The sequence below is a fragment of the Pieris brassicae genome, chromosome 3 (genome assembly GCF_905147105.1).
Source record: "Pieris brassicae chromosome 3, ilPieBrab1.1, whole genome shotgun sequence".
NCBI classification, from domain to species: domain Eukaryota; kingdom Metazoa; phylum Arthropoda; class Insecta; order Lepidoptera; family Pieridae; genus Pieris; species Pieris brassicae.
The window spans coordinates 15,401,012-15,413,131 of NC_059667.1; the positions used below are offsets into that span (position 1 = coordinate 15,401,012).

General features: G+C 31.6%; 1 protein-coding gene across 1 annotated transcript in view; it reads left to right on the top strand.

The window, feature by feature from the left end:
* LOC123706652 (serine/arginine repetitive matrix protein 1) overlaps positions 1-12,120 on the top strand; it is a 128,692-nt gene that overhangs the window by 96,898 nt on the left and 19,674 nt on the right. The window contains exon 3 of the mRNA XM_045655930.1: positions 8,944-9,039. Within this exon, the coding sequence (XP_045511886.1) occupies positions 8,944-9,039 (96 nt within the window). The remainder of the gene's footprint in view (positions 1-8,943; positions 9,040-12,120) is intronic.

Genomic DNA, 12,120 nt, shown 5'->3' on the forward strand with positions numbered 1-12,120 from the left:
TTTGGCATTCATTGTTGGGTTTAAACTTCATTTAATAAAAATTAGTCTAACAAGCTTCCCCTAAACAATAACTTCGTCTTCTCTATGTTATTACAGGGTAAACAACCCTGTAATAATAATATAGAAATTATTACTTATAATAAAACTATTTAAAAAATTAATATATTTCTTGAATAAGGTGAAAGTAAAATATATAAAATCGTTATAAAGCTACACTTGTATTTTTAAAATTAAGTAGCAATTAATGCATTACTTGTCTAATTGACTCTAATAATACTTTATAGCGGCGTTTATATGATTTAAATGGGCTAATCGAAAAACCGGCTTACCTCGCGAAAAGGGGATTATTGCAGCTTAGCTTATTTCTATTTCTTGTAAAAAAACAATTTTTTTTTTTATTTAGGTACAATACATAACTGATATGTATTATAAATATTTGCACAAGTAAATTTTTGTATCTTGTCTGTTAATTTTTCTGCACCAATAATATAAAGTCCGTAACAAACAATTGGATTGGAAAATAATTATGTAATTATAAAGATGTATTTTTTTTTGTTTGTAAGCAGAAAGGAATGACTTATCATTTTCTAATAACGAAGTAACATTGTCATTAATATTTCAATTTAAATAATAAACGAAGTGCGCTTTAGCGCTTAACCCGTTTATTTATTATAAACCCGTTGTAATAACTATAAAACATAGCTTTAACATTGAAAGATACCTACAAATCTGAATGGCAATATTAAGCGCATAAACTACACATACTGCTTGCAAACATTGAAGGGTTAACAGTCTGCTGCGTCTGCTACTCACAAAGACCCCACGTGGGGTTTAAATAAAAAAGCGAAAAACGTTAAAAACAAGTGAATTTGACGCAAATTGTTTCGTTCCTTTTAATGCTTTGATACAAGTTGACGGATTTCCTCTGTCATCGATTACAAAGGAAATTCCATTTAGCCGTGCATTTGTTTGTTTGGGAACAGTGCAACAGTGGATTTGACTTAAGTATAAACATCGAGCAGTGTTGGCCTTGTGGCTTCAGCGTGCGACTCTCATCCCTGAGGTCGTAAGTTTGATCCCTGGCTGTGCAACAATAGACTGTTTGTGTAGGGACTTGCGAACTCCAACTCTTGCTACGTGTGTCAGGCTGGCCACTATCAGGCAGCAAAATATTCACAACATACCTGACATTATTTTCGCACATTAAGTTTATACGATAAATTATTAATAGGTCCAAGTAAACATTGCACAAAATCACTTGCTAATACTTAAATAAATAAGTGAAACATCAGATTGAATTATATGTATAGCAATCTTAATACAATATTATAATCTTTTTATAACCTTTTCTTGATTTATTTTTCATGTTTATAAAGCTCAAGGATTTAACATGGTTGGCATGCACCGTGTAGAGCACGCAAATCGATAAAATTAACACGAAATATTGTATCAAGAGAGAATTATAAGATATAATTCTCTCTCTTTCTCTGACTTAGTTATGAAATAAATCTTACACTAGTTTTAATGAACACAATTAAAATTTATTACTTTATTTATTAGCTTTTATTTTTCTAGACAAAAACTAACTTTATTTATTCCTTGAACGGGATAAAAAGTATATGCCTAATCCCCTAATTCTTAATTATATATATTGATTATAGACTCAATGAGGGGTTAGAGAGGGATAAATGAGTACTTTAGTTTATCATAACTAATCCATGCTGTTTAAATTTAAGAAGTATGATTCATCTCTTTCAAATTGTATTTACGATGTGATTGATAGAGACAGATATTATTGCACGATTTAGTTCTACTTTTTGGGTTTCATCAGCTTTTTCTACAAAAGTAATTGAAAAATTAAAACGGCAAAATATATTTAATTTCTTCCTGTTACTGGTTATTCATTTTTAAAGACAAAAAAATAATTTACCACGAAATTACTGAAAAATATCTATTAAGAAGAACTTAAAAACCCTACATTTGGCAGCTCTATTGCAATACCAACAAATGATATAAGAATTCTTTTGGTCTTTGAAATAAAAAATAGGTGTCTCTATTAACATACGTAATCCGAGCCTTTATACCAGACCAAAAATAAAAATAGGTCACTTTGAAAGCCCTCTAATATTCAAGTTCTGCGTCATGGGATTTTATTTGACTATTTCACGGTATAAAAGGCACGTCTACCTTGGATTATAGTTGCCTATGAAAATACCAAATAGGACATGCCATTAGGCAACCCACGCGCCACTTACCATCCAAGTGATAACCACTTTATTTGGTGGCTTTTATCTGGTAATCTTATAGATAAATAAACAATAAATGTTGAATATTCAAAATAATACTGATTTGACTGGAATAGAACCAACTATATGAAAAAATGTGTTGATATGTGTTCTCAGTATTATATAAAGTACCTACTATGGTTAATAAGTACCTTCTAAGCTTCCGCTCGCTGCCGCAAACGCGTGAATTTCCTGCCTTCTTTAAAATAATAGTTATATTAAAGTTCATAAAACTTTATTGAAATCCTTCAAACCATAATGAGTACACCTTAGAGTCAAAACCATGGAGCATTTTATAATATGAAAATACTTTTTTGTATGATAGTTTTAAGGAAATGAAATTATAAGCGTTTCCATGACTTTGTTCGTCAGGTTATTTGAGGTATAAAATACTGAGCAAAATTGCTACAAGAGCCTTGGAAAGATGTCGTAAGAGGTTGATGTGTAACCAATTTATAATAATCTTATTATAGCTTCACAAAATAAGAATAACTAATCGAGGTATAAACTACCTTTGTTTATTAATAATAACTAGATAAAGGACGCGAAAGCTTACATTCTTTGTCAACACGTAAAATATTTACGACATAACATTTTGCAATGGGCATTACTGACACTTATAAATCAGCGCTTCAGCAATCGACTACTGGGCCATCAACTTGATAAATGCATGTACGCGAGCCCCTTACAGCCCCATATCGTAATATATATACACAGTACTTTTAAGCTTCGTGATGCGTATAATTTTTAATAGTTTATCTCGTAATTTCTTTTGATGTGCGCTTGAGGGGTTAATGCGTTTGAGATATGCGTTTTATAAATATTTTTATGGAACAGAGGACTTCAATGTATGAAGGTTTACTCTACGTTTCAGGTCAATTTCCGGACTATATATACTTTATACTTTTTAGTTATGTTCTTTTAATTTTCTTAGTTTGGTTTAAGATGGACACATTTTGCTTATTGGTGGCTGGTTATGAAAGTAAATTTTATTAAAATAATTATTTTATCTAATGCCAAATGAAGATACTTTTTTATTATCATGCAATTTGAAATCCCGTGGCATTATTCCTGAAGAAAATTAAACTAATTGAGGCAAGCCACGGACACCTTTTCACCATTTTTTTCTATTCACCATTCTCTTCAAAGTCACTATTTCATTCAACTTTATCCAACTAACGATGCCAATTCAATATCCAATTTATCGAAACGAAGTTCGCAACAGGATTGAATTCCTTTTTCAACTTCCAAACACTTACAGAATATTCAAATGATAGTGCGGGCTATTGACCTATTCTAATCCCTCAATCAATACCAAACTCTTATCTGCTGCACTCTGAAGCTGTATACTTATTGTTCAAGTCGGAATTAAAACCAACCCGTAGTAATGGGGTTCTCTGAGGTTAGGGCGTAGGGCCGATTGAATGTGGCTTGTGGCGGAATCGAAGTTTAGAATTCCAGATGCGGTTTATTAACTAAGGTCGAAGAATAGTATAGCGTCACATTATTCACTTATTGGTGGGTTTAAGGATAAAAAAGTCTGTCATAAGGCTGAGGTCAAATTTTATGATGATACACGATTACTTTTATCTGTAAAAATATGCATTTATATTGGACTAATTAAAAACATAAAATTTTATTGTAAATTTGAAAAACTGATTCTGTCAATGTCCAGTAAATAAACTCTCCAATATAAGCGGTCGTGAAAATTTCAGGAAAACGTATTTGGAGCACTTCCGTGTTTTGTGTTAAAATGTCCTACGGAAATTAAAGTTTGCAGTCACCAGTTATCCCTTTCTTGATACGAGGCCTGTAATACCTGCGGGGAAAGTTTTTAATATATTCTCCGATCCGCTTATAAAGTTCAACGTACTCGTGTACTAACAACCCACTCACTCCGGATCTGCAAGACTACTCTGTAAATGTTCCAATAAAATAATATATTCACTACAATTATTATAAAAATTATTAAACGACAAAGTTTAAGATGTAATCACTATATAAAGCGCGATGTCACATTAGTATTATATTGTATGACAAGTCATTGAAATCGTCCTTGGTATGACATTGTAAGTTCTATATACTTCAAAAACATTCTGATTGTGACAATGCTGTTTTCTTTTATTTCGTGAATTATAAACCTACTATAGTCTCAATAAATTAAAGTATGTCTTGACACTTTCTTGGTAAAAAACCGGGTAGTAGACAAAACATTAAATAGCTTTTCGAAAAACTCTGCCGGCTTTCGTATATAAAATTGACGATGGATATATTATCAATGAGGACAATATAGAACTATACTACAAGTTTCAAAAAACTGTAATACTTACACATAGATAGGGTCACAATTACATTTGTAATACGCTTTGTGGTCTAGCTCAGTTTAACACCGTAATCCGATTAAAGCATTATTAAATCATGATCAGAAACAAAACAGGATGAATGGTCAGCTCACCCTACCTGTGGTTTTCAGTTCGAGCTACCGAACTACTAAATACCTAGTTGACGGTAGACGTTCACTTCACTGTCACAAATGTTTAGTTATTTTCAAGAATCAATTTACTTAGAACAAGGAAATATTAGTTATTTCTATCGGGAGTTTTTGTTTGGTAGTTGCTTTGCATTAATAGCCTTCTTGATTTCTTGGCTAAGGTGGACATTATTAATAAAGCTAATAAACTGATATTTTGGAATATAGATAATAGAGCAGTGTTAATAAACGCTGTGTCAGTATAGAATATACTTCATAATAATACACCAAAAAATATTCATGAAACAAAGATTTCATACCATACCAACTCATCAAATAGATTACATAACATAATAGATGTTATCTTCTGTAAACAACAAACATCTATCAATAATTCACCAAAACAAAGGGTTAGCTCTATTGGTGCAGTTAATTAAATTTCGGCCTGTCTAGAATTTCAACCATGCGTGTTAGATGCATTCCAATTACATCTAATGCATTATGTGCAATCTGTGGTGCAAGATAAACAAGTCCAGTTATGACCTTTATTGCTCTTCAACAAGCAATTTTCTTTCTCTTCTCTTGCTTTACTTTGCTCATGTTGTGAGATTATTGTTAAGAACTAAGTAAAAGCTACACATGCATGGGTAAATACTTTTAAAAGGTTCAATACTTTATATATGTATGTTATAACAGTAAGATATTCATAAAGAAAAATCGAAGTTCAGTACATTAATGAGCTTGTTTTAAATATTGAGTCTGGTTATACTAACTTGTACGACATAAGGTTGATTTTACACAAAAAACTTAGAGCAGATGGTACATGAAATATAAATCATTTTGGAGACCTCAAGTATGACGTTAGCTCTAATGTCAGAATTAATGTATGACACCGTGATAATTGTCAACTGTCAGTGTCTTAACTACAAATGTCATCAAATAAACCGCCAGCGATAATTGTGTCTGTGATTGTTACAATTTTATTTATTCATTTGTTTTATAGTATTTTAAAGTTGTTAAAATAATAACAAATCTATTTATATCTAGCTATAGAAAGTAGCTATACATTATTTATGAGTGTAAGTGCGATGTAAGTATTTTCGTCATGTTTTTAAATATAAAATCTGATTTTTACATTGAATGCAATGTACAAAATATGTATGTATAAAATTACATTATTTGTACAACTTTTGAATTATTAAAAATCCTAGGACCCTTGTAGTTAATTTGAAATAGGAACATATCGAGAAACCGTCAATTTTCACTAAAATCGGTGCACTGACTTTTTGAATAAAATTAATAGATAGTTATTTGAAGTTGGTTTAATGTACATTTATTGAACATTTGTGTTGTTTGCTGTATCGTTAATTCTGAGAAAATACCAAACATAAATATTCATGAAAGTGTTTATCATACCTTCCGCTCGATTAGAAAATAGGATAATATATCAAACTGTCTGCGTCAGCTTTCGACTCCCGACCGCAGTTCAGAGGTTATGTTCACTCAATCGAACGTGCCAGATTTGGATAGCTGCCGAAACAAAAAGTAGTTTTATGGATACTTACGCTCACGACTTTTCGCTTTGTGGAAATGAATTTTTCGGAATTACCTTATATTTGCACTTCCTTATCTCTTAAATGTTCATCTATTCATTGGTAATGACTACAATCATATAAATAAAAGTTTTAATTACCATTTTTCAGTCTGAAGGTGAACGTAGCACGCGCACGTCACAGGCTGAAAGTATGATTTTAATGATATTGACACAGAAATCTGTTCGCCCTATACTATTTCGGGTATGGGGATTTCATGCAACATTTATTGTATACATTTAGTAGTATGTAATATTTTTTTCTTAATGACATAATCTATAAGTACAATCCACTTAATTACTGAAATAAATCTTATCAACCCTCCTGACAATTTCCTTTACTATCAGTTTTCGTGGCGCAGTGAACTGTGGCCAGTTGATAAAACAATTAACGTGCCCTTTGTGATGATAATAATTTTATCTGCACGCTCCGCTGATCTGTGACTTAAGATAATCTCAAACTTAAGGCGTTAATAGAAGGCACAGGAAATAAAAGAAATCATAAAGTTACGGGATTAAATTGAGGACATTAACGTATTTAAAGTTAGAACGTTTGATGTTTCTCAAAGGTTATCATTTAAGTGCTCAATCTTCGTGGTTTCGACGGCAGTAAGTAAGAAAATTGATTTACGTCTAATTACGAGTTTAAAATGAACATTTCAAAAAGAGACTGGCTATTGTGTATGTTCTAAAGCGGTGACCGATTCATGAACGTTTAACTAACTCAACTTTGTTTTTTTTATAACGTTGTTCTTATACGGAAGTCTTAGTCATAGGCGTACCGGACTCCTTAAGATGTGTTTTAAGAGGAAAATTTCCATAGGAATTGGAGCCAGGCATTAAGCAATCAATATTTATAATATTAACACAATATGTTTACCGAGATACTATTGAAAATTATGATGAAATTCCAACGACATCATTATTAAACTTCAAAGAATGAGCGTAGGTGTTTGTCCACAAAGGGCAGTTTTGATAAGCTTTTACAAAGAGTGCGCTGACGTTGACAAATCTCTTTCGACGATATTAGGCTAAATAGAATATCTAAGCACTAAGAAATAGCCAGACGATATTGGAAAAGCCATCATCTACAGCCTGTCTGCATAACTCGATATTTGAGCTATGCGGGTTTTAATATCATACATGTAGTCAAACGATAGTTACCTACGATAGGTAAATGCTTTGATGATGTACTCTTATTGGTATAGTACGTTGATTGGGTAGAGTGCTCACTTTTATTGCGTTGTATTTTTGAAAAATAGAGGTTAGAATAATATTTATTTCTGATCGCGTAATTAAACCGCTTCTGCTAGTTCATCAAGCCGAATAAACCTGAGGTAAAATTGACTCGGCGGTATTTGTTTTGATTTAAAGATAGTTTGTATAAGTTTATACCTAAATAATTTAAGAAACTTATTTCTTAATTAATAAAGATCTATTAAATACAAAAAACCACTCAAACATTTTTCTACTTACACTTAATAATTAGGAGACGGTAAACATTATCTATGCGAGATATTTTTCATACTTTGTGAAATAATAACAATAAGTACTTGAAAATTGTTTTTTTTGAAATAAAACCTCTTAAAAGTTATTAATGCGAGTTCCACAAATCGATAATTACTACCAATTAATTGGACTACGAACGTGTATCGAATTCCTTTTATATTGCGTCTTTATTGATGCCGTCGGATCTAATTTGTTTTAGCTATTGGATTGATGTGCGCTATTTTTAACCGTGTACTCTAAATGAAAAGATTGTAAATGATTCGAATATTCAGTAGGTATTTCTGTATAAAGCTTGTGGCAGTTTAAAAAGTAATTTGTTTGTCTGGTGGGTTGTGACTTGAGCGAATGATCAAACTGGCAGCTACAGTAAAATTTATATAGCAATTGTACTTGGGAAAATGTAAGGTAAGCCTCTGCCTTAAAAGTAAAAAGAAGTTACTTAGGCACGCGCTAACCAAACCTCACAACGTTTACGATAAAAATCCTACTTGTGAATGTTTTCTTTTGAATTTTGTTATCACTTATTGTGTTGTGTTTCGGGTAGTAACAGTAGTTGTATGAAGTAGATAAATATTATCATTATCAAATTTTGATACTATTGAAAAAAATCGTCCCTGAGGAAAAGTGGCCGTGCTAGGAAAATGTGCCAACTCTGGGATCTCAAGCACCGTTGATTAGGCGTTCTAGAACCTATAGTCCCTATGGAACATATGAAAAAACAGAAATAGTGAAATTTTATTAAATAAATTCTTTTTAAAAAGCCGTTAAGCTACATATTATTCAATGTTATTTAACCGTACAAAGTTTAATTATTTCATTGAAAATATTGTCTATTGAATTTTGAAATGTTATGACAAAGGATACTGTTAAACAGTTTTAATAGGAAAATAATTTCGACATAGTATCAAGGATATTAAATATAGGTTAATTTCTCATTTAAAGCGCAGTCAAGGACATGAGCATGATGACAAGAGCTATTAAATTATTAATTATTACTATAATTTTTAGGCGTATCATTAACTATTTAGGTTATACGTATTAAGTTTATGTTCTCTTAAAATGTACATAAAGTGACGATTTCTTTTCAGGCGGCGTTGTGCGCAGATTACAGCGTGCCGGTTGACTGTGTTGCTGCTGGACCCGCGCCCAGACCGAGTTCCTTCCACGAAATATCCGCCCCCAAGGTAATACATTCAAATGCATGTACAAAATACCTTGAAATGCCGTCAATTCTCGTACTAAATTTACAGATAAGACACGATAAGCAGTAACTAATCGCCTCGTTTTTTGCTTATATTCGGATAAGGCACAGATAATGAAGACGGTTACATTGCAAAAAAACCTATATTGAATCACTAGGAGCTACATCCGATAAATATGGAGGATGTTCCATCAATTTCAAGCCAGCATCTTTAATAGCAGCCATCGCATCTCTGGACTTGTGCGCGTTATGTTTCTGTTGCTGAGTTTGCTACGCCGTTGCTTGCGTATTTCCTCATGCAACTTTTTTTTGTCCTAGATGTACATAATAGTTAGTCCATAAAGACTAAAATGTCTTAGAAGTTGGAGCTGAGGGTCTTTTCCAAATCATGAACTGTTTTTCGTTTCCGAGTCATAAATATTGAAGTCATGTCTTCCATAGTTATGAATCGAGCAAAAATTGGTCTTGACAAAACAGTTATGTCTATTATGGACATTTTCTATAGAAATCTTCATTTCCTCCGCTATACTCGTAAAACAAACAGTAAAACGACGATCCACCAGTTCAGTTTTTAAAAAAATTAGTTTTTGTTTGTCACTTAGTTATTAAGGGATCGTCGTTAATGGAAGTTCTTTCTCGCACAAATGGGGTAACCGCAGATTATGGAGGAGCATGAACCCCTAATGTGGCTCTTAAGTCTGGATTTATCAGCTCCGTACTATTATTTTTCAAGCAGAGATATTCCCGAACAGCAGTGATATTTACTGCTCAAACTTCAATTTTATCAATTTCAAAACATACAAATTCCGACTTTTGCTCCAAGTGACTTTTATTAAAAAAAGTTGAATTGATTGTTTTTTATGTTTCCTTCCAAGAGGAAGTGTCACATCACAATTGTTCATAAAATAGTTACTGGCACTTTCTTTTTGTTGTATTTCGAAAAATATATTTATATACCGTACGGTATACTGTAGTACCTATGTACAGGACTGATCTATATCAGATCTATGCCTATAACTACATACATCGTAAACCGTTTTAAACACAAGTGCGTTGACATATAAAAATATTAGGACTGCTTCTTACAAAAAACAATAACAATGTATTATGAAAAAGTTTTCATAATGTTTCTTTTTACTGTTTCATTATACGTACTCCTATGAATCATTAATGTATAGAATAGTCTTTGTATGGCACTTATAAAGCGCTAATCTGACCTTTCAAGTACATAGATAGTAGCTTAGAGTGACTCAGAGTCGTTCAACTCTCGAATGATTGTTTCTGTCCAACGAACTCGGTCACTCGTACACAAATGTTGAATGCATCCTTTTTAAGTTGCCTGAGTCATGTGCTTAATGCTATAAACAGATGATGCAATGGCCCTTAATAAATGTTCATTCATTCAACAAATTCAATTTATTTAGAACTTTCCTTAGCATTTCTGAACTATTGTGTCCATTAAATTTTTTCACAGTATTATAAAAACTGGACTATTATTTAAAACGCTAATTATATATGAAACAAGAACACTCGAATCAACTGGGCTCATTTCTAAATACTTCATGAAAATACTCAATCCAGTAAAAACGTCGTACACAGTTCAATTGTTTAAACTTTAGCTTTAGTGAAATAAAATAAGAAATATTTATTTATAAACAACATATGATAGGTTGTATGGTATACATCTGCCAGGAATTCATAAAACAAGAACACAAAGAACTGAAAAAGAATATAGATTTGCATCTTAGTATGTACTTGATAAAGCTCGTAATTATCATTATCGAATACATATCAAATAAAAAATTGATAATATACCTAATAATTACCGCAATAATCTATTTTATCTGTAAACGTTAATTTGCTTTCTAGTATCATCGCCGATTAAATTATGTTTAATGAATCGTAATTTCTATTATTCCACAGGTGAAATTTGATTTACAGTAGCGTTTGACAAATTAATAAATTTATTTTAGTAATAATTAGAATTACCAAGGTGAAAGCGACTTGTGGAACTTAAAATAGAAAATGAGAAGTTAAACTCGATTTTTTTTGTATTGTGGTCATAATTTGGTTTACTGTAAACTTCATTTATAAACCTTTTGTTCACCTCTTCAGACGCAATGGCTCGAACTCTTTGACGAATTTTAGTCTTGTCCAAATCGTATAAATTTTGATACTTTCAATCACATAAAGACTCGAACTGATAATAGATAGTTATATTATGTTACATCTAGCGCTAAGTATGAATCCCGAATGTCATCATGGGATCATGTATTATATTTGACATGCGATTTATAACAATAAGAAGCTTCTCAGAATCTTGCTGTTGGACATCGTCGTAGTATAACGCATCTCTTTAGAACGCTATGGGAATCAGACAATTGACGACTTCGGTAATTGTAAAATATTCTTTGAAGTTCGTAACGCACCAATTATCCTTAAGATATAGGACAGAAAAGCAATATCGTGTTTCAGATAGAATATCACTTATTTTTACAATAATTAATAAGTATATATACATAATCACTAATTAATAATCTTTAAACACCCACTTATAACGGATTTTACTCCTAGAAAGGACTATTATTCTAATTTTATATAATTTAACTGGCAAGCATTCGATGAAAGACAGTTTAATTTTACTGTCTGTTTCTGAAAAGAAAATCAGATGTAGAAAGATACCACTAACACTTTTATTATTTATAGTTTGTTGCATAAAAATGTCAGGTATAAAGATTATAAAGGTCTTGTCGCTAAGCTGTCTAAAGACTAGTCAAAAAAATAAGACTAAGGAAATGCAAGTAGTAGAAAGTAGTGCCTTGCTTAGGAATCTATAACTAAAACATATTTATTCCACAATTTTAAGTTATTGATTAACTACATCTTTAAATATATCTTCTGTAATTTGTAGTTAAACTCCTAAACGGCTGGATTTTGATTCGTGTATGGTTAATTAAAGGTTTTTTTTGTATGAAGGACAACATCCGTCGGGTCCGTTAGTATAATTACATAATGACAACATTCACGTAATCTAATTTGAGTCACTACCTACGCGTTTAGAATT